The sequence below is a fragment of the Trachurus trachurus genome, assembly GCF_905171665.1.
Source record: "Trachurus trachurus genome assembly, chromosome: 1".
Lineage (NCBI taxonomy): Eukaryota > Metazoa > Chordata > Actinopteri > Carangiformes > Carangidae > Trachurus > Trachurus trachurus.
Window position 1 is genome coordinate 18,680,642 of NC_139891.1, and position 24,174 is coordinate 18,704,815.

A 24,174-nucleotide genomic window follows, 5' to 3' on the forward strand; every position below is an offset into this window, starting at 1 on the left:
TCTAATGTTTTGTTTTGTCAGAAATGTTTTATTTTCTTGCTTTTTTATGTTTTTAAAGTTTTATTTTAATTTATTATATACATTATGAGTAAAAATGTTGAAAAGGGACCACATGCACACAATAGAAAAGCATGCCCTCATGCATTCACAGTAAGTATCAGCATGGCATGAAATTTGCAGACTTGCACGACAAACACCCATGAGGTATTAAAGCATGATATTCATATATCATTCACTTTGGCGTTCGCCAAATGTCCTCATTTCATTGTTGTGTGATGTTTCTCCATGGCGCTTTTTGTTTTTCCTTTGTGTAAAATTTGATTTCATGTCTTAGTAATCACTCAGGCATTTATGATCATTTGTATCCAATCAGTATTTGTCCTTGTCTCAGCGCTGCTTAACGTTGCAGAGAAAGGAACAGACTAAAGTGTTTCTGAGTCAAAGCACAAAACGGTGTTTGTAAGTGTTCATGTGTTGTATTTACAATTTCATGTTTCTTTTATCCTGGTCAGTGTTGTCATGGTTTTGATGACACTGGAGGAAGACAATCTGGTAGACTTGAAGAACACAGAGACACTAACTACAATGCCTTCTCATTTTGGTGTTTACTGACTGATGTGTGTTATATCTCATGTACTGTAACATTTCTTCATAAACTAAGGTTTTGTAAAAACTCTGAGTTTATTGTGCTTTATCAGACACGTAACACCCTTAAGTCACAGTGACCATAATCTGTAGTCGTGACTTTTTCTGTCATTCCCACAAACCCTGAAAGTTGTCAGCAGTTGGAACAACAGACTCCTTTCAGAGATTTTTCTTTTTTTCTCTCTGACCACAAACTGTCAAAGTGAGCACCACCATGTCAGACAATGTGTATATACACACACCCACACACAGTGTCACTGGTATGTCACACAGTGTCTACAGGGACGGCACCCATTTTCTGAGTCGTCCTCATTTACAAGGCAAACGTGTGTTTGTTTAACACACATTATTCAGGAACTGGGACCAGCTGTTCCAGTGAGACAAAATCTTGGCAACACAAATAAGAATATATCCTTCCAGCCTTTGGTTGTTTTTGTTTTTAATTCTAAAGTACCTCACAAGTGTTTATCGGAAAAATTGGAAAGAAAAGGTTATTTGTTCTTAAATTGTAGTAGATTAAAAGAGATTTTTATAAATAAATCAAAGACACAGTGGAGACGGGCAACTCTAAGTTCTTACTTTTTCAATACATTTGAGTTAAGTTGTCTGGTTCTGGATGTGGTGACTGGTGTGATCTGCCTTCGCTCTGATTTTAGAGAAGCATCATCTACTGTATCTCTATCTCTAAACGTGCCCCCAGAACTTTGCTGAGGTGTTGTAGAGTTGGACCATAGTTTTTTATTAAAATTGAATTAGCCTATGTATTTCAACAAGACTCAACTGATCCACAATGGTTCTTCTGTAAATCAATTTTGCCCAGAAAAGAGCACAGAGGCTGATAGCTTTTTTTTTTTTTTTTTTTTAACATGTTGCAATATTTTTATGGGAGTAAATATTAGCACAGTCTATGACTCTATGTTATTTAACAATTGCCTAATAAAGAACTGTTCTCAGCTGCAGCATAGCTGTCTGTAGCTTGTTTTCTGAGAGCACCCTCTTGTGGTCACTGTTACACATCAAATAACAGACGTTATATCATTTTTTTCTTGTGGTTAATGTAGAAAATCACAACTTTCTGTAAATTCACCGTGCAGTAATACACTGAGATACAATTTTAAATTTATAATAGGGATGAGAATAATAATAAGATATTAATATATGATTCTGAAAGAAATTCTATGAACAATGAAAACAATAAATGCATGTGTTTTAACTGAATGTAGGTTTTTACTGTATTACATAATGTAGCTACATAATGTCAGTTATTAAACTTTCATGGCAGTGTCTCTGTAGACTAAATATAGAAACCTTTTCCTTTTTCTCTTTGTTTTATTCCTATGCTGGCTTTGATGTTTTGTGTCATATTTGTACTCTTATGTTTAAATTTCAAAACTCAGTACTTCATTTCATTTCAATAATTCAGCACAGGGGAATTTTTATCAAAATATTGTGCATAAACAGTCAAATAAAGTGATAAATAGAGGAGCCAGCCAGCTTCTTTATTTCTTTCACTTTTTGTTATTCCCAATGAACCTCGAGCTATACAGAAGCACTAATGAGTTTGTATTAGGTGTCACCAGGGGTGGCGTAGAAACAGAAGGTCTCATTACTGTATACATGGATAATTTATTTCTACTCATATGTTTCCATTCCTTAAACCCTGGCGACACCTGGGAAAAACCAGCAGAGAAAGATCTAAGGATAGTGATTAAACCTGTATAAAAGTGATCTCATGCACATCAAATTGGCTGCTAGAAACTCCCCCCCAACCAGCTGCTTTTGAAAGTGTCTGAAAATACCTTCATGGTTGTGGGATTTGTGCTATTTTTAGACTGTTTATTACTTGATCTGCAATGCTTCTGTGTATTAAAAAAAAAAAAAAAACTTTTAAAACAGGGGTATAATATAGTCTGAAAACATGAGGACAACAGGTCTACACATATATTCAAACAGAACATTAAACATTACAGCCGTATAATATCAAAGCTCTACAGACTAAATTAGGAAAAACACTGACAACTTTGCTGCCCTTACCCGGCCATTAAAAATACTGTAAATAAGTCACCAAATGATGATGATCTATTTCCTTTCCTCAGTGAATTGTTAGAAACACAGTGGGCAGCTACGCCTATAGGTAGGCCTACAGATAATGATTTATAGGGATTGATATTGCATTCTAAGACTTCTCAGAGTGGAAACAGACAATTGTATTTTCGTCTTCCACATTCTGTTGATTCATCTTCCACTCCTGCCTTGCTAACAATGACTGTTTGAATGAAAAAAGATGTATGAATTCCCTCCTCATACTCTCTTCAATTTTGATCCTGCAGACTTTTTTGAACAGTTGTGTTAAACTCTCAAGGCATTAATTAGTCTGTCAGTCCGACTGCGTCTTTTTAATGACTTCATGGCTTAAAGTTGAATGTAATTGCTTTGGTCATCTCAAAGTCTTCCATCTGTTAAAGGTTTATTTATTACAAATCTTCTATGTTGTATGTTGAGAATTAAAAAAAACAGCATAACAGCATATGAACAAATACGAACCGACTTGGCTGATATTATTACCACACTGTTCTTTTTTTGTGTCTGTCAACTTCCAAAGTTATATATCTTCTAGACTCTAATTGGATCTAAAACAGTCTTAAAAAAAGGTGAACAAGTTCATAGTTTTGTAATCTATTACTTTTTTCTGAAACATCATGTGTATGCATCCTGGTCTAATGCATCAAGTGTGTGTCACACTGTGGTTCCCAAAAGTTTAGCTAATATTTTAATAAATTCCTGGTAATTACAAAAACAAATGTCTGCATCTTATAGTCTAATGTGATGCATACCTGTGTTGCAGGTGTACACTCTTAGTTAAAAGTAAAAAAGAACAACAAAAAACACCATAATGTTCCTTTTACAAGTAACACTCAAACCTTTACCTAACTATAAGTACCACAGTGTTTCATGTTATTATATTGGTGGATTATAATTACTGATTTATCATTATAAAATCACATCAATGCTGCAGCTGGAGAACATGAGGCTAATTTAAGTTGCTCTTTAAAGTGCTAGGCAGCCTATGAATTCCTGCCCAGACATCAATAAAGTCTTATCCAATGCATTAATAGGCTAATGTACAATCTGAAAATGCAAAAGTACAATACTGTATATAGAAGTTCCATTGCCTACGAGTTGTAGTAGGATAGAAGTAAAGAGTACTTACAGGTACATCAAAGTTGTATTTATGTACATTTATGTACTTGAGGCAATGCACTTAGTTGCCATGGTGACAGCTCTATGCTGTTTTTGTTAAAAGCATTGTGTTTTGACATAACATTATTATATTGTTGGTGAGTTAATGGTGATTGAAGCAGTTGCTGACTGGCACAAATGCTGTAAATAGAAAACATGAAAACATGATTTATTTCATACTTACAGACCTAAGACTAGGGGTGACAAACTTCACTTCACTGTGCAGTTGATGTGTGTCGCCTCATTTCAGAAAAAAGAACATACACTTGCACAACTTACACAGTTTTTTCATATCCATTTCTTTAATTTTGGTTTCTGTGTTTGACATTTAGGAGGGGGGAGGGGGGGTTGCATTCAAATTGAAGCTAAACAATGTTGGCCACAGGTATTAAAAAGGAAATAAAAGGATGAGACTTAAATGAAACAATGACAAAACATAAGCAGGTACAGTAGCTACTTTAAGAGTCATAAAATGTAATGTCCCATCCATTAGGCTCAGTTTGGTCGGTTTTCTTCCCACTACTAACTCTTGTCTCCTCAGTTTTTAGCTCTGAAATCATCAGCGCTCATGCTCTGCTAAATGGACACGGCATTCTTCTGCATGGCTTGTCACAGGAAAATAATGAGCAGGCAATGCATCTTGGTTCAGTGACTCATTTCCAGTACACTCTCTCCAGTGAAAGCCTCAAAATGACATCTCTGGGGGTGAACAAGGCTACCAGATCTACCAGAAACTAGCTTCACTTAAAAAAAACCCTCACAAAACAAAACAATGAGAACCTATCATGGGAAGCATCAGCTTGTCACTCACCCTGAGTCTATGCACTCATCCTCCCTGCTTAGTTTCTCTCAGTGTGACAAAAAAAAACATAAAAAAGTAAAATAAAACCACATAGGGTGCATTTTTTGTCTTGGAGATACATGGAACAGAACTTAGTGCAAAGTCATTTCTATGGGAACCACGCACAGCTGACCAGCGCTGTTCTGGCATCATAAATAAAAGGTGAAAATAAAACAAAAAGAAAAAACCATCAAAGTCACTGCAGGTCTGTGCGAGAGTTCACCACAGTTCAGAACAGGGTTTAGGCATCAAAGACTTGCCAAACGCTCCTTGTCTCCTACAGTTCTCATCAGTCTTTATAATGGGGTTCTTCCTTTTTAGTCCGGCTATCCTCAGAGCTGTCCGAGTCCCCTTAAATCAATACTTGCATCCATCCATCCATCCATCCATCCATCCATCCATCCATCCATCCATCCATCCATCCATCCATCCATCCATCCATCCATCCATCCATCCATCCATCCATCCATCCATCCATCCATCCATCCATCCATCCATCCATCCATCCATCCATCCATCCATCCATCCATCCAAGAGTTCGGTTTCAGCCCGCAGAGCTCCCTTGCACGTCCATGACTTCTGCTCCCTTCGGCAGTGTCACAGTCTTTAGGAGAAACAAGGCACCCTGTCCTCACCTTCACCTCAGGGTTCACTAAAAGGCCACAGGCAGTGCATCTGAAGGTCAGGTGCTCTTGGTCACTTCCTGGATTTTGACCCCTTGACCTTTAACCCTGGCGCATGGATACAAAGGTTATCTAACCTTAAGAAAGAGGTGGAGAGAGGAAGGGGAGAGAGAGGGAATAGCAGAGAGGGTGGAGAAGAGAGAGAGGGGGGGGGATTTAATTACATTTTGCTCACTTATTGATTCAAATGCCAACTGTGAAAATAAGAAAAAAAACATGGTGTGGCTGTGAATGGACAGGAAAACCTAAGCAGACTTGTCAAGTGACTCAACGGCACAAGACGGCATTGTTAAAGGTAGAGTCTGTAGGTTTGTACGTTGCAGTTTGTAAACACAACATTCAAATTGGGCCCCTCCTCTCGGGATCAACTGCGCACGCCCCCTGCCCCTGACAGCTAGTTGACCCATGTTCAACTGCTGTTCACATGGAACCCATCTCGACTTCGGCCTTCAAAGTTCTTGTTTGAATATTTGCTATTAGCACCAAGAAAGCAACTAGTCGGCGCCAAGCCCGGAGAAATGGCAGATGCACACTTACCAGCAAAGAAAAACAAAATACAGCCCAAATGAGGTGCTGGAGCACCAGGCCCATACCTGGCCATTGTTGGTAACAAGAGCCTCGAGGGTTGTGTCAGAACGAGTAGGACGGCATATGGCTCCACCCAGGCTTCTGTCCTCACCGTGGCGGCCCTCCTACATGTCACGGAATAGCCCTCTTTGCTGGTAAGTGTGTGTATCCGACCATTTCTCCCGAGTTGACGCCGTCTAGTCGCTATGTTTTAGACAATCCCATGGCTTTGCATGCCCAATTTCACCTGCGCTGTCATTGGCTGGGGAAAACACACTGACACCTTGCCCAGAAACGTCCCAACTACACCAAAACATCAAAATACAGGCAGGGTGGTGATGAGTAGAAGCTCATAGGTGATGATTAAGCAGCATTTCTTTTGTATAAGTCTATATTTAGTTTTTTAGGAAAGTCCTACAGCTTTTTTTTAAACCCTTGGCAGGATTTAATCAAGTTCAGAAATATTTGTTAAACTGCAATATTTGTGTTTCTTTTGTATGTTACATCATCCATTGACGCACAATCCTCACAATTTGCTTCTGCGGGTTGCTTTGTGTGATGTGTCCCTAAATTACATTTGCTAAAAAAGGTAATGTCATATATTTCCCTGCACCAATCAGAAATTGCATCAAAATTTAATGAATCAAGGGGCTGTTTGCTGATGTTGCCTGCACTGCTGATCAAATCCAATCTAACCACACCCACACAGTCCTGACGAAGCAGATTAGTCAGCATCTTAATAAATAATAACTATGTTTTTTTTAGTCTCTATACTTTAACTTTAATTGTTTGTTTATTTAGGAATGAAAATGTAATGGTATAAAGAGCTGCTTCCAGGGACTTTAAGGACATACTTCCACTTTTCAATCCAATTCAATGCACTGCTGAAAATAAGTTTAGAGATTTTAACTTGCAGTTCCATGCTACTGAGCTAGTGAGATGAGTGTCAGAGAGTTTAAAGCCGCTGACCTTCTGCAGCTCCTCTCTTAGCCAGGAGGGAAGGGGCTGTCCGAGGCGATGCAGAAGCTTTGACAGCTCCACGTTGTGCTCCCTGTAGTATCTGGAGAGATATGCACGTGCCTGAAGAGAGAAGGAAAGAATTAGGGTTAGAAGAAGTGGAAGCATGATTACCATGACATAGATGGGGGATAGAGGGAGAAGGAATGAGAGAAAAAACAAAAAACAAACATACTGTAGAAAGAGTGAAAGTCGGTGAGTGAGAATTAGGCAGTAAGGATAAGGAGGCATGGGAGAAAGCCAGCTGGAGGAAAAGGCATGAGTATTGTGCAAGAAGGGAAGGATTGACATTTTTATTTATTTATTTATTTTTTAATGATGCACATTTAAACACACATTACAAGACAGGTACACAGACAGTTAGACATGTACAAAACTGTATGGGACGAAGGGCGGTTACAGAACAATGAATGATGTGAGGTAGTGTTTCGAGGAATCAGCTCTGGACAAATTGTAGAATAGTGACCAGGTTTTATTGTAGTGGGTGATATTGTCTTTCATGGTGAATGTAAGTTTTTCCAAATTTGAATGTTTAGTTAGCAGATTGCACCAATGTTGTAATAAAAGTTTTGTTCTGTCTTTCCAATTGAGTAGTATTATTTTTTTGGCCATAGTTGTGGAGATGAGGATGAATGTTTGATGATGTTCTGGGATTGGTAAATGAGAGAGGTCACCAAGTAAGGCTATGGTGGGGTGGATTGGGATGCTGAGGCTGAGGATCTTGGATAGCTCTCCTATGACCTCCGACCAAAACCGTCTCACTGGGGGGGGGGGGGGGGGGGGGGGGGGGGGGGGGGCAGTACCGAAGTGCATGGGGGTAGTTATCTATTGTGGCTGGGCAGTGTGTGCAGGTGTTGGTGTCAGTGAGGCCCATTTGGTGCATTTTATGGGTGGTGACGTGTGTTAAGGATTGAAATTAATGGCATGGAGAAAAACAGTTAGAAGGAGGGATATTTTAAAGATACAATAAGAGAGACAGCATTGAGTGGGAGGAAAACAAGAAATAGAGGGGATTATTAATGTGCCACCATCTTTAGAATACTGCTCCTCAATAGGACTTCAGGTGCTGTGTGTTACAAACGAGGAACGGGAGGTTAGAGGGAGGAAAGAAAATTACATGAAGGATGCATGAGCTCTATTATATCTCTCCCACCCTGTGTGCATCCCTCATCTCCCCTCTCTCTCTTTCTTCCCTGGTGTTCTCCTCCCTCCTTGTCTGTTGTCGCCTTCTGTCCCCCTGGTGGAAACTCAAACGTGGTTTAATTACAGGTGACACTGCCATTAGCCATGTGTGAGCACATGAGGGAGGACAATTTGTAGATGTGTGTGTGTTTGTCTTCATGTGAGAGCAAATGTGTGATTCATTGTCTGCTGGTCTGCTATCTCCTCCGTGGAATCAGCAGCCAGGACAAAGATTTATGGATTGGATTATCTCCTTCTACCTTTCCCCCCCTCCCTCCGTTCGTATCCCCCCGTTCTCTTTCTCATGGGTGTTCTGTCACTATTGAGTCCTCATAATTAGGTTGTAACTTTCTGGCTGGATCTGATTGGCTGACAGTTTCCACCCCAATGCTGAGTCCTGTGGGAAATTTTGCCACTGCGATGGAGGGGACTGTGGGCACTGTCACTGTCAGTCAGGCTGCTGCTGTTTTCGTTGTTGTTTGTCTGCTTCTCATACATTTCGTCTTATGCATATATCCATTTTTTTCAGTGCATATATATCTGTTTTAATTAAAATGTGTAAGTTTACCTCAGGATCCATAGGAGGATACTTCCTCCCTTTGCTCTTTCCCAAACATTTTGTCTTTCCTCCCTCAAGGAGCTGGCACCAAAAGCCCTTCTGAGGGTCAAACCTGACGGAGGAGAAAAAGCGGAAAATACATTCAGAAAGACAGTGACAACATAAAAAAGTAGTACTCAGTACAGTGCTGGTCGTAATATTTGGAAGGCAGCATTTCTTCTTTTGAAAATTAGGCCAGGAAAAGTGGGCCGTCTTAAACCAAACATAAATGTCACTGTGCATTCAACACTCTTCGTCTGCCTCTTACTCTTTTACTATCGGTGTCTCTCTGACCGTCACATTGTCCTTTTTCATCCGTCTTTTTCTCTGTCTTTCCTCATTCTCCTTGTCCTTTCCCTCTGTTGTGCTGCCTTTCTTTATCTCAACGCAGACCCACAATGAGGGCACACATTAGTACAGTTTATTTCTGTGTCCGTACAGTAATCCTTGAAGTGAGATTAAATACTCATAGACCGTAGTTTGTTTTCTTTACTCCAGTCTATGCAACCCTAATTTTAAAATGTTATTGGTTTGAGTTCATTGTGTGTGAAGACACCCCAAGGAAAGCAACTGTCCAACTAGTCCAGAGCCTGGAATTGGATTCTTTATGCCAATGAATGAAGGCATATTTTTTTCCTTTTTATAAGATGTCATTTTCTCCCTCTAAGAGCAGTGGTGGGTGAAGGGGAAACCCAGAGCACTGTCACATGTCACTGCTCTTTTTCTGTGATTATACTACATTATGCATACTTATTTTCATTTTTATTCATGTGCTATATTCTATTTCTATATGGACATAATATAAAAATAAATTATACATTATGTTTCATAATCAAGTCTTTCTTGGTTTATGGTAGAGAAAAAATATATTAGCCTGAAAGAAGAAGAGTAATAACTGGGAAATAATTGTTCCTGAGACTGAGTTTAAATCCATGACTGACTAACAAGGCAGCATGTTATGTGAGTGGGAGACGATGGGTGACACTCAAAGCAATAACAGTCACCCAATATCAACAGGAAAGCAAACACATACATGTGTACCTATAGATATTATGCATTATATATGCATGAACATAGACTTATATGGATATATACAGTATGCATGCATAATGTTCTATTACTTATTATGTGAAACGTTGATCGGGGTAATATGCACATATTTAAGCACCTTTTGCAGTAGCAAAACAAACAAAGATACCAAGATATCCATAAGCTGCCATTTGGGTTAATATGGATGTGAGAAGATGCAAATACTGTTCTTTATCTGCATGCATCAGTGGGTGAATAAAAGTGGAGAAAAAAAGAGCTAAGTGGTTCTCCTTCTCTGACAGGACAGGAGGACGAAAGGAGAGGGGGGGATTAAATAAATAGGCTCCAGTGATGAGGATCTGTCAGACTGGTGCGACGTCCAAGGAATGAGAAGGAGAAAAGAAAGATTAAACTTTTGTGTAACTCTTTCTTCACCCGAAACTCACAACCGCACACCACATGCACACCCACACACATGCACAGCCTCCTTATTATTCTGTCAAAATGCATCTCTTTACAAATTATTTGTATGCATGTGGGCTCGTGATTCAAGACAGAGGCGCTCTCTGTCCCAATCGGAGTCGCAAATTCTAGATGTCCCTGTCTGGAGATTTGAGGGCTTGCAGGCAGATTGCATTCTGATGAGTGGTGCTTGAGAAATAAATACTATACGACTTCTCCAAAAAGGTCACATGCAACATCTCTAATGGAGAATGAGTTGAAACAGACTATTAAGAAGCAAAAAGTAATTCTCAAAAAAAAGAAAAGAAAAGAAAGAATTTGGTTGATGTGCATATTCCCTTTTAATGTATTACACATAAAATCTGAATCCACTAGTGTATTATATCTAATGTTTAAAGTAAATTGATGTCCGCCTTTATTCTTGGGGTAAATCTTGGGATAAGAATGTGCTCTGTTTGTGTAACTTTCACTCTACAGACACGTATGTGTTTTTTGCCTGATGTGTGAGAATAAAGAATAAGTAGAGTTCATAAAAGTTGCATTAGTGATTTTTCCTCTGGCGCTGATGTCTTTGCAGTTTTAGTTCCTCTGCACTGACACTGTGCAGTGCTCTAACCTTCTCTTATTTTTTGTTTTAGACAGCTGTGACACAGACAGGCAGGATGTGTAAGTGAGAGGACAGTCGACGCTCTGTTGGGATTTGATCCCAGGCCAATGGCTCAGGAGGCTGAGACTTTGTGTCTTGACAAGAGAAGGTATAAAATTGTAATTACAAAAACTGTTATATATATATATGTGAATGTCTCTGTAACATAATACATGTATCATTTGGGAACTTAAGCATGAAATAATTATACACAACCTGTAATTAGATGCTACTATTCCTTCCTTGAAAGTAATGTCTAAAATTTAAGTTAAGATTTTGATACTGTAATCAGAATAAATAAGACTTTGTGAAGTAATTCCTTGTCTAAATAATAATAATCATAATAATGCCATGTCTTCTTTACTTACAATTGCCTTTACTGTCATTTATCTTTTCCTTATCCTTCCCTTATCTAAAAAATACTGACAACACCTCAAAGATAAATCTGTGCAAAGCCGAGCCTTTCATTGCTCAAAGCAAGTACTGTAGCAAACTGACCATCTGCTATTGGCTGATCTTTGGTGCCAGGTGATGTCACTGTCTGTTGTGTTATTAGAGAGTGACACCACCTGGCACCACAGACTGGGAAACAGTTCAGTTCCTTTCTCTTCACCAGTAGATGTCAGACTTCACACAGATTTGGGTTTTAGGGTCCTCTCACTGCTTGGATCTGGACAATCATTTCTATTAGAGTGTGCATGAGGTGAAAGGTGCCCATACCGCAGGGACACCGGCTATCAAAGACAATGAAGACAGAAAATGAGCGAGAGAAGTAGAGTGACATGCTGCTGCGATAGAGACTTACGTCAGGGCCTGGGAGTAGTTGAAATGAGGAGTGACGCCCAGGAACTTCTGCACTTCATCCATCACCGCTGCAGGATCAGTTCTCAGCTGATGGCCATCAATGATCATCACCTACACACAGATACATTCAAACTGTAACACTGCCCACTGCATCGAGCTGACTGGTTAGTCTATTACACCCCATTCAGGTGAAAATAAAAACAGAGAGACAGGCTCCTCAGTCCCACTTGATCCACTTTAACAACATGACCGCCACAAAAGCTGGAAATCAGACGCTGACAGCAGATGTAATATATCACTTTATTCTAGTACTTTTTATGGTGTATTACCCCGCCAGGCCGAGCAGTTAGCAGTTAGTTTCAGCAGGAATTGTGCAGAGAGATTTTACTCTGTGGAGTTTAAACCCCAACCCCTTGCAATTCAGGTCATCACCTCTGCCATTCATTTTTGTTTAATGTTTGTTGACGTGTGTAAATTCAATTAGATCATGATCAATAAAGTCGTGTTGTACTGGACTACAATATAGTAAAGAGATATGTTCTCCCCATTTAGTATGTACATGATGGGAGCAGAGTACAAGATATGCCTCTGAATATAATAGAGTCCATCACACTATGACCTCATTGCTAAATCATAAAATTGAAATAACACATCTCTAATGTGTCATCAGTAACTGAACATTATGGACATCATAAATGCAGACTTTATCACAGAACAGTTCTAGGTTCTGTTTAGTACCTCATAAAGCGGGGACTGAGTGAACACATAGTTATCATGTCCCTTTCTAATGCTGTGAATACCAAAAAAAGCACATGTATACATACAGTGCAATCTATTGTAATCATCTGTGTATATGTTTGTATCTGTTCTTACCTGGTTGGCAGGGTAGTATGTGAGCCACCTCTCCAGGTGCGTGGAATATAGACCGGGGATGAGACAGCGGTTCTGTAGGGAGCGCAGCTCGGCTGGTGCTCCCGGTTTTGCACTGATGACATCATAGAAGGTGAACCTCAGGGCAGCGTGGTCCTCATGAGCTCTTTGATGCTGGGGGGGGGGGGGTTAAAAGATACAGTCAGATGAGCTTCAAAGAACTCACTCTGATGGTAAAATTGTTCTCATTCAATCTCTTAAGCATTAAATGATATTATTCAAAACCGCGCATGAAAGAGACCTCATATTGTGGAGGACGACATAACATTTAAGCTGGCATGTTGCTGACATTCATGTCTCATTAATCTAAGAGGCTTATTCAGGTTTCAGGCTCTTGTGACATTTCCCATAGTGAGATGTATAGATAAATCAGGCTCATTAATTCCCTGTTCGCATAGAGAAATAAGACTCCAAACACATTCTTGGAAAATAACTCAATCCCAATCAATAGAGAGATGAAACATGTCATAGGCAGCTGTAGAGAGTTAAAAATAATACATACACCGGCATCTAATATATTCTGCGTGTGTGTGCATGTACCTGATACCAGCTGTAGGCCCTGTCAGAGGGGTTGATGAGCAGGGTGATGATCTTGGCCTTGGGCAGCAGGGCAGCGGCTCGCCTCGGGGACTCCTCTGAGGGGAAATAGTTAGCACTCTTCTCAAACAGGAAGTCCGTGCTTACATTAGAGGGCACAGGGAAAAACTCCATGTACCTGAGGCAAAGGAAGCACAGCAAAGTGAAAGGATATGTAAATACACACACATAAACTCACAAAGTATGCGTCATACACAAGACGCACAGCATCATTACTGCACTACTCAGTCATCTGCAGTGGAAATTGACTCAGTTCTTACACATTTTCTTCAAAGTCACACACAACTTCTAAAGTCACAAAGTTATAGCCTCTTATCTCTGTTTCCACAATGACCTCAAAATAAACTTGATATAATTTGAACAGTGTTTAATGAAGAATTTCAGTGACAAGACTTTTCTGGATGACTTCGGAGAATGCACCAGCTGTGTCTCTGTCAGCTAAGTAACCCATTTATGGGTCAATTTAGGCAGCCATATGTCTGTTGGCTTACATTTCCGGGCTTAAAAGATCATTTAAAAGACGCTGTTAAACTGTTTTGAACTGCTTAATGAATCAATGACGTCTGCAGGACACATGACAGACTGTGACAACCCCACAATATATACGTATATGTACTGTATATTTTTCCCCCCTTCATTTTACCCTAGGTTCTGACAAATAAAAGGCATAAAGAAGAATGAAAGACAGAGGTGACTGTGTGTGTGTGTGTGTGTTTTCACCAGTCAATCCCTTTGTGGTAGTTGTTGGTGTTGAAGAACTGGACCTCCTCATAAGTCTTTGGACTGGGGAAGTTACTGGAGATGGAGGGATGCATGAGTAGGAAAAGATAAAGTGCTGTCGTTCCTGGAAGAAAGGGCATAATTTATAACTGGCTCGTTAATTCAACTCAGCAGAGAGTAGTAGAGTGGTGTGTGTGTGTGTGTGTGTGTGTGTGTGTGTGTGTGTGTGTGTGTGTGTGTGTGTGTGTGTGTGTGTGTGTGTGTGTGTGTGTGTGTGTGTGTGTATCTGTGTGTGTCAGTATGTGTGAGAGCTAGGAGCTGTCACCCACTGATCCATTCTGGATGACTTTTCCCTCCACAAGATTTATATCATGTTGAGAATACAGTGTGTGTGTGTGTGTGTGTGTGTGTGTGTGTGTGTGTGTGCAATGATCACAGTCTTCCCTGTCAAATGATTGAAAACCATTTGACACCAATCAGCACTGGGGCTGCGGTTGTGCCCTCTGTTTCACCCTCAGCAGCTGTCTTGTTGCCCCATTCCCCTAACACTTACTCCCACACATCCTACATGTTACATCCGCCCTCACCATGTTGCCCATTTGCTTCAACATCTCTGCCATTTGTGTGACACAACCTCCAATAAAATGAGAAATTATTTCACCATAATTGTTGGCTGCTAATGTTGCAATAATGACTCCTCCTCCCATTTAGAAAATTATCACCTGGTTAATTAGCAGTCTTATGGACTCTCCTCACCTCTCACACAAAACACCAGTAATCAGAATTCCTGAAATCACACGGTGGCAACACTGAGGAGCAATATAGCGTTTAAAGATTATTACTGTAATAATCTCCTCTTCTTTTTGTCCCTCTAACAGAGACTATGTAAGAAAAAGAAAAGGGAGAAGTGTGGTAGCTTGGTACTGTATCTCTGTGCATCTAAAGTAGATTGTATGTGGGTGGAAGACAGGAGGTGAGAGCCTCCCTTTCAGTCTCCCACTGACGGGACCAGAGGAGTGAGGGGGATTAAATGAGTGGGCTCTGATGTGGAGTATCTAGACACCTGGGCACACAGACAGAGCATTTTTGTTGCATGTACATGTGCCTGTTAGTTTGTGGCTTACCTGTTTTCTGTGGTCCTATGACCATGAACTTGGGTAACCTGTCACAGGTTTTCTCTTTAGACCAGATGTCTTTATGTCGTTTGTCATCACATGGATTCTACAGGAGCAGACACAAAGAATCAGAGCTTAAAGTAATGTAAAGTTAGCATACAAAGAAAATTAGTGCACATAGGATTTAATACATGAGACGACTGCATAGAGGCTTTGTTATTGTGTGCAAGGATCCCACCACTCACGGCCCACATGGGCTCACAAGACATTAATGATTACTATCATTATTACTTTGTTATACTACATCAGTGTGGTCGTAGTATTATAATATACCTGTATGTCTATATTTTATCTGGTGTACTCAGTTTTTATGAAGCAACACATCAACAACCACAGTAGCATAACATTATCATTATTATTATTTATAATTAATAACAACAATAATGATAATAATGATAATAATAATAATAATATATTATATGAATTCAATATAATATTGAGATAACTAATAACTTAATTGTGAGAAACTGTTTTATTCTGATTTTGCTGTCTATAATCTACTATGTCAGTCCTAGTGGTTGTATTCAGGTCTGCACACAAGCATCTTAAATCAGCAGTCATGTGCAACATAGCTTATTTCTGTAATATTACACTGTTTTTATCACTTTTCTTGTTCAGCAGCAGTATACTTTGTATGTGAAGTGACAATAATCATCACATCAATACATTCGCCGTTTGTAACATAATTCATAAATCACTACCAAAAACAATTACTGTAGCAAATCATAGTAAATGCTTGTTAAAAATCCATCTTTGAACTTCATTTAGTATTTAGTAATTTAATGCAAAATACTTTTTTTTTCTTTATGTGAATTAGACACATCAGTTTATCTTGTTAATATTTTCAGACCACAGAATGAAAATATCTTACTGCATTCCAGTGCTCAGTAAAAAATGTATTGTTTCTGACTTGCAGAAACACAGTACAGCCTATACATGTGGGCAAATACCAACACAAACACACCTGCCAGAGAGGGTTCCTTTGTTCAGGGAAAAGCTGGAAGTACTTGTGTGCGAGCTGCAGGGGAGGGAGTGTGTGGAGCCTCAGGTTTGTCCAAGAGTGAAGAAAGGAGGCCAGGTGGACAAATGTGTACAGACCCAGTCGGTCATTGCCATAGTTAGACAGGTGGGTCATGAATATACTGATCTGGAGTGGAGAAACAGGGTAGAGGGGGAAAGGAAGGGGGAGAAAAATATATATACTTATTGTATTGTGCAAAATTGTGATAAAGTCAAAATCTTATTTCCCAAGTTCCAATGTTTGTGAAAAACGGAGGCAGTGCAGTAAATCTAATTACTGTTGTTGTGGCTGCAGAGGAAAGCAAACAGATTATTTCTCAGTATGTGATGGTTTTAAAGTCACAAACAGAGCAGCTGTCCACCGGGTATCAACATTTACCATCACTTTGCAAAGTGACACACTCACTTTTGTTATGTAAGATTGTAATTTAACTTTAATACAGTTTCAAGTATAAAAGAAGAAAACAGATAAAACAGATGAAACCGATGCATTCACCACTCGTAACAGATAAAGTTGAGGGGCCATCACATTACTCCTCATAGCCACTGGGTGATGGGAGAGATGCAGCTACACACAAGGGGGGAGAGTGTTTCAGAGTGTGTCAGAGTGTGTTCATGATGCTTAATGTGTGTGAGGGAGAAGGAGAGACTAGGAAGGAGTGGAGGAGCGATAGAGTGTTGGTCCAGGCTATCTGTCTACGCCTCGGTGCTTTTATAGGCTGATCAAAGAGACAAGCTAAGATAGCTGCTACAGACAAATGTGCTACACACACACACACACACACACACACACACACACACACACACACACACACACACACACACACACACACACACACACTTTCTTTTGTGATTGGAGGGAGCTTGGGAACGTGAAGAGTCTGGATGAAAGGGTAACACCAGCCATTAAGATATGAATTATTTGGTGGATGTGAGCATGTGTGTGTCTGCATGTGCATGGGAGACTGTGTGTCAGTGTATTTGGGAGAACACAGAAAATGCTGTGAATTTTCTGATGACAGAGGACTGTCGGTGCTTCTCTTTAACGCTGAAGGTTGCCGTAGATACAAAGCGACACAGTGTCGGGGTTTGATGGATCAGCGTCCGGCCAACCTGGAAAGCTGTTCAGAATACTGATCGCCTCCGAATACTGATGGGAGGAGTGTGTGTGTGTGTGTGTGTGTGTGTGTGTGTGTGTGTGTGTGTGTGTGTGTGTGTGTGTGTGTGTGTGTGTGTGTGTGTGTGTGTGTGTGTGTGTGTGTGTGTGTGTGTGTGTGTGTGTGTGTGACAATGTGGGAGGGAGAAAGAGGAACAGACATGTGTGTTGCCACTTGTGTGTGTCTTTGTGACAAAGAAAGCAGCACTGAAAGAGCAGAGAGGAGCAGGGGTATATGCATGTCGGAGCGATTCTTTATGTGTACGCGAGTGTCTGTGCATGTCAGCGTAATTGTTTATGTGTTCCTGCATTTGTGTATGCCAGCACAATTGTGTGCATCTGCCACTGCTTTCATATCTTGTGCTCACTCTCGGCAAACCAGCAGCGTACCATCCAGCCATGCCTGCTTCATATCAATCTAGCTGATGTTAGAGCAACAATGTGGAACCACTGTCGAGGCATCAACTAGCACACGACCAGGAGCAACAGAAATACATGGCAGTAAAAACCGTTGCACCGAAGCAGAACTTGAAGCGCTACTCTTAGAGAAGTGTCAAATTAAATTTGACAATGTTTCACTTGAAACATCTATTCACAGTTGGGACTGAGGAGATAGGGTCTGATGTGAATATTACAAAATAAGAAGCGCTTGTAGTGAAATAAAGCAAAGACCGACAAATCTGACCTGAGTAAATAAGATACTATAAACTATGTTGAAATCTTCGACCTCTTCCCTTTTCCTGTTGTTTTGTGCTTTGTCTTTGAAAGCAGGCAAAGTGATCAAAAAGTGATTTATGTTTCCTTTAAACCACTCAATACTGATGTCTCACTGTGAGGCTGTATGTGCGTGAAGTTTTTTTTTCTTCTTTTTTTTCCTGGTGTGTTAGCATGAAAGACAGAGAGTAAACGAGAGAGGGGGAGGGAGATTGAGAGAGAGAATCGGAGTGTTATTGAACATGGAAACATTCATTATGGAGCTTAAGCACTGGCTGCCAAATTAAACAAAGGCAGAGTGGGAAGATGATTTGTGTTTGTAATTGCAGAAAAGAAAGAGGGAAAAAAATCACAGAGTGGGTTAACAGGCGAAGATGAGAGTGTAACCTTGGCAGGTGAATCTGAATTAAAAAACAAAAAGAGAGAAATGTTAATCTCCAGACTCTGTGCAAGCCCCAAACACTTTCGGTGGCTAAGGATTCAATTAACTGAACCATATAAACCTTTTCTCAGCATCTAGTGCCATGTCTCATTCCCTGAATATTGGATTACTTTGGATCCCCTATGTGCCTTTAATAAAGAATATTGCGCTAATAATTTAACACCAGAATTGGGCTCCAATCATTCTTGGAACTGGACTGGGAGAGAAATGTTTAAATAAGAGAAATAAATCCACCATCACAGCCTCCCTCTTTTTTTTTTTATCTTTGTCCCTTGTCTTTTGCCCTCTTTGCTCCTATGCAGCTTCATTTCCTCCTCCTTCTTCTTTGCTTTTAATGTCTTGCTCTCACTCTTTCGTCTGCTTCAAAAAGTCACTTCATGTTTTTTTTCTTCCCTCCTCCTCTCTACAATCTCATGCTGACCTAGATGCTCTGATGAAGCATGTCAGTCCAACATGGGAGCGATGTTCTTCAAAATCCATACACTACATGAACACACAGACACACAGACACACACGTACAAACACAAATGTCATGTCTTGGAAGATTAAGAGAACATCAGTCATGTATTTGAGTTTGTGACATGTTCAATCCCCTCGAACATGATTACATTTTTAAAGAAATTACTTGTTTTACTGGCCTTCGGTTGAGGATGTTTTTTTTTCCACGGGTCTGTCTGCCTTCTCTGTCTGTCTGTCTGTCTGTCTGTCTGTCTGTCTGTCTGTCTGTCTGTCTGTGCAGTACATTGCAAAAGGATCATCACAAATTGTTGCTTTTGTCTAACATGGAGTACAAAAAATCGTATTTTTGAAATTGTTGCATTTGCATTTTTGCCAGTGGGGAATCAAAAATCTTAAAAGAAAATACACACACTAAATATAAGTAAAATATAAATATATATTATACGTTTTTTTGTTTTTTTTCCTGACCGTATACGAAGAATATGAAAAAGCTGATAAAATAAAACTAACTGTGAAATTAAGAAGGATGTTTTGCCTACACCATGTGGAATTTAATTGAATGTGGCACTCTGTGGTATAATTTCCCGTCAGAATAACAGCTAAGTGTGTTGAATTACTTGACAAACCACATTTTGTGTTCACTTTAAGTTTAAGTGGTAGTATACTTTCTATTATCCCCTATCTTCTACCTCGTTGTGTCTGTCCCTGCCTTCCCTGCTGCTTCATCTTCTTCAATGTGTAGCTGTAGCTGCCCGATTCCCATTACAGTCCACTTAGTTCCACATACATTTCCCCTTGATTGAATTGTTATTACTACTAAAGAAAAGCCTACAATCCCCCCACTCCCTGTTTTCATTCCTCCCTCCTCCCTCCCTCCCAATCGTCTTCTCTCTCCATTTTCATCCTTACACTGGCTCTCTTCTCTCTTTCTTTCTCACAGTCCATTCCGCTGTCTCTGTCTCATCAGTGGATAATTGAAAGCTGAACGTCAATATAGCAAATGATTTCTATTCGATTTATTTTGCCAGCTCCAGTCAGCATCTACCAGCCCTGTCCTTTCTGCCATCTTTCATTGCTTCACTCTCACTTTCTAATTTCTCCTCCTGTTTGCATTGTAGCTTATTGTGAGTCTGTGTGTGTATTTAACTAAAAGTGTGTGTGTGTGTGTGTGTGTGTGTGTGTGTGTGTGTGTGTGTGTGTGTGTGTGTGTGTGTGTGTGTGTGTGTGTGTGTGTTAGCGTGTGTGTGTATGTGTGCATTGGAGAGCCTGTATGTGTTGATGAGCTGCCAAAGCCTTCAGTAGCAATCAGCAGGACTACCAAGAAAGGGACGGAAGGAAGGAGTGAAAATGAGACAAAAAGAAGTGTTGAAAGATTCACATTTGTGAGCACAGTTGACATGGACAAGTTGAAAAAATATTTTAAAAAAAAGGAGAGAATGCGGTAGAGAGAGATAGAAGCTCCGGACAGGAGAGGAAGGTAAAGTATGTGATGGTGCACACTGGGTAAAACAGAAGGCTAGCAAGGAGGAAGATTGTGCTGATATTTGGTGTTTGGCTAATAAGCTTAGTGGCAGAGCTAAGCGCTAAATGTCAGCCCTGATGTATGTCTACAACTGTGCTTATGTCAGCTGTACACACATTTATACAAATATACACATGCACACCTATGCAGATACTCGGATGCTGACAGACACACAGACACACAGACACGTGTGTGTGTGTGTGTTTGGGTGCATCTGTGTGCACGGGTCTGTATGTGCATCACTTCCTCTCTGTATGTGTCTGGATTCTCAAGTGACACAAGATGCCGTGACCTGAAAATTAAATCTCAATCTGTCTGCCACCTTCTCACCCAGCCCCCCGCCCCACATCCCCTCCCCTTCTCCCGCTCTCTCACCATCTCCCTGGCCATTTATTGGGGAATGACTTGTGCCCTATTGGCTGTTTGCAGAGTCTAGGTCGTCCAATTGATTGTCGAGCTTATGTGTGAGTTGGGGAGCTCAGTGACTGCTGATGCAGCCCAGAATGATGTGAAAGTATCCAAACGTACACATGCAAGTGCACACAAACACACACACACACACATGTACAGCACACATGCACATGCACTACAGACAAATCCAATATGTTGGTTGCTGTCGGTGGTAAACTGCCACAACAGGCCAAGTGTGATTTAAAGTCACTGAATGGGAAGTGACAATGTTACCAATGTGCAGATCATCAAACAATAGGAAATCCCCGGGGGACTAAAGCAGTGAGCTACAGAGCACTATTGATTACACACACAAAGTGCACACACTAATGAAAGCTTGTGCGTCTGCAAATGGAAACAGCAGGCAGAAGTGAAAATGAATCATCCGTCTGTATGTATGTGTAACCGTGTGTGTGTGTGTGTGTGGAAGAACATCATGGCAGATAGTGCTCATTTAGTGTTTAAATTGCTTTTATGTTTAATAGGTCTCTTCATTAAGAGATACAACAAGAGAAGAGTTTCATCTTTTGTTACACTGATTAAGATAGGAATGGAGTCACAGAGAAGAACAAGAGATAGCAGAAGAAGTGGGAAAAATGTAATTAGCCTCTGTGTGTTTCTGACTCTCAAGAAGAATTTTCAACTCTTATGTAATATACATCTGTGTGTACAGTGTGTGAGTGCGTGCGTGCGTGTCTGTGTGTTGTTACACATGCACTATCAGAGGACATTGTCGGACATCCACAGTTGGGGGTGCCATAAAACATGCTATAATTAAGTCTAAAACTCATTTTATTTTTTACATTTATTTCATTCATAGCAAAGAGGTGACATGCAGGTGTTCAAATGTTTACGTTCACACAGCACTGACTCTGCAGGCTGAAGCAGGGTCTCATTCACACACCTTCACAGCGTGAATGGTTTGTTGCCCCAGGCAGGCTTTCAGACTACAGGTTGGCTGTTTAACAGAAAGTATACTAAAGGGACCAGTCTCCTTAAATATTTCTTTTTGTAAAATAAATAAATAACTCATTACTCATTTTGAAATGTACTAATAAGAAAATCTTCAAGGATAAGCAATGGATTAAAAGGGTCATATGAAAACAACAGCAGGATGGTTTTGATGTTTCATGTACCAACAAAAGGTGCACGGGTGCCTTACGGTCGTGAACACACCAAATCCACTGAGCCCCCGTCACACTTCTCTTCAAGAATCTAACTCACAACCTCAAACCTTCCATACAGTCCTGCAACAGCATGAGCTTTCTGGGCTGACATTTTGATCTTTGTTTCCTAGAGCCTTTGAATGCCTCCTTAAACTAGCGTTGAACAGCTTGGAAGTTCTGAAATTTCATTTTTTTTAGGTTATAAGTTCAGGCTCTAAGAAATACAGTGTTGGACCAAATGGTTCAGGGTCTTAGAGGAATGAAATTTTAAGGCTACAGGTTCACCTCTCTGGTAGCTTACTGAATTTTGATGTCTGACTTCCAAAGGACAGACACAAAAGCTTGACAAAAAGACTGTTCAAATGGGCCCTGCCAACTGGCTCACAGACTCAGAGGCCTACATAGCGGTTTTGAGGTCAAGGATTCAATTATTGAGATACTCACTAAATTCTGAAGTCAAAGTGGAGACTATGAACTTCACCACAGAGAGTACGAACTTCACAACTCACACCTGCAGGTCAATTCGGGGCTATGACTGAATTCAAAATAGAGTTGTAGCATGATTTACAGCATAATCAACAGTGGTGTGTCCTCTATTGGCTAACCAGTCCACTATTGTATTAGCGCACACGCACACAAATTAAATTATCTGTAGAGACGTGGGATTTTAAAAAATAAAATCACAAAACTAAAAATCTGAGGCCCAGACAACAATTAGGAAACTGAGCATTAACGTGGTTATTACAGAGCAATAGCTTTCAATTAATTTAATTAATGGTAATATCGTCACATTTTTCTGATGCTGCTTTGTTGTTGTTTTAATTGAATTTTATATATTTCACTTACAAAAAATGTGTTTATATTGTTTTTCTGCATAATGGTATTATAGCATAACACTATTATAATTATAATGAGCATCGACATACAGTATGTCACATTAAAGTAGCTGCACTGTAAAAAACATAATGTCAGATAATTGTTAACATTCCAAGGACCATCATTATTATTATCATCATTATTAGTATGGGGCTTTACTGTATTTGAGAAAGCACCACATTATAATTAAGGTCTACGTGTTTTGCAATAATACTGTTTTTTACCCTCAAGTGGTACTCTCTCGGTCAGATATTGGGATATGCTTACACATCTTCAGACTGAAAGGAAAAATATTTTGACAAAACTTGAAGAAACATAAAAAAAAAAAGGTGAATATGAAGGCTATAGTTGCCTTGAGCTTAGGAAGCAAATGTTTACTCAGTCTTTACTACTCAGTTTTTACAGATGGAGGTGGATTAATGTGAATTTTTGTAAGAGCAGGTTTGATAGATTTCCAAACCATGTCAGTATATTTAGTTTTTTGTTTATTTCATTTGCATGCTTCCATACTTGATACTTGAATAAAAATAAAATAAATAAAGACTGCAGGTGCCGAAACCTTGCTCAAATATAAAACTGCCACTGTTCCTGTTTGTTTGTTCAGCAATTGTCATTTCAGTATGTTGTGCTCATGCTAAGAGCTACAGGGATTTTTTTTGCTAAAGGCCAAAAAATTATTAGTGACTACTAATATTAATTCTTTGGAGCATCAAATTGGCTGTGATGAGGACTTTAATATGAACAGGTGACTAGGAGGTGTTTGCTTACTACAAACTCCCCACTGTGTTCACTCCTTGTGTTCAAACATTTTGTCTCACTTACTGTAACAACACATAACAAGCAATTGAGCCACTAAAATCATTCCAGCCGTTCAACACAAAGCTGTAAATTCAACTCCTTGTAATTTTTACTTCAACCACCTAGTTCTTTTCCTATTATAAGCAAACCACTGCTGCTGTTAGGCAAAACACTTCTAGAGTTACCTAATTCAGAAAAGTTAGGAACAGGACAATTAGGCAATTTTAGTGTTATTTTGAACTGAATATGAACCCATTCCTAACTTAGCTTTAAAAAATAGTACATCATCTTTCTTTGAAAATGTCATAAATTATAATTCTAAAATGGTTCCACAATGTGTTCAAGGAACGAAACAGGGATACAGGCAGAGACACAGAAATAGACGTAATGAAAAATAACAGCAAACAGCAAGCAAAGGATGGAAGACAGAATAAA

The 24,174-nt window shown here is 39.8% G+C and overlaps 1 protein-coding gene across 2 annotated transcripts in view; it reads right to left on the reverse strand.

Moving 5' to 3' along the window:
• Window positions 1-5,231: 5,231 nt before the first annotated feature.
• Window positions 5,232-24,174, reverse strand: part of ndst3 (N-deacetylase/N-sulfotransferase (heparan glucosaminyl) 3) — a gene marked incomplete at its 5' end in the record, with an annotated part of 40,127 nt that continues 21,184 nt past the window's right edge. Inside the window, 9 exons of one of the 2 annotated variants that reach the window (XM_083975770.1) lie at window positions 5,232-5,481; window positions 6,946-7,056; window positions 8,744-8,846; window positions 11,716-11,825; window positions 12,588-12,758; window positions 13,185-13,359; window positions 13,962-14,085; window positions 15,086-15,182; window positions 16,101-16,283. In XM_083975770.1, coding sequence (XP_083831896.1) covers window positions 5,452-5,481; window positions 6,946-7,056; window positions 8,744-8,846; window positions 11,716-11,825; window positions 12,588-12,758; window positions 13,185-13,359; window positions 13,962-14,085; window positions 15,086-15,182; window positions 16,101-16,283 — 1,104 coding nt within the window. In that variant the 3' untranslated portion in view covers window positions 5,232-5,451. Of the gene's footprint in view, window positions 5,487-6,945; window positions 7,057-8,743; window positions 8,847-11,715; window positions 11,826-12,587; window positions 12,759-13,184; window positions 13,360-13,961; window positions 14,086-15,085; window positions 15,183-16,100; window positions 16,284-24,174 lie in introns of both variants that reach the window. The other variant, XM_083975771.1, reaches the window with a different exon arrangement.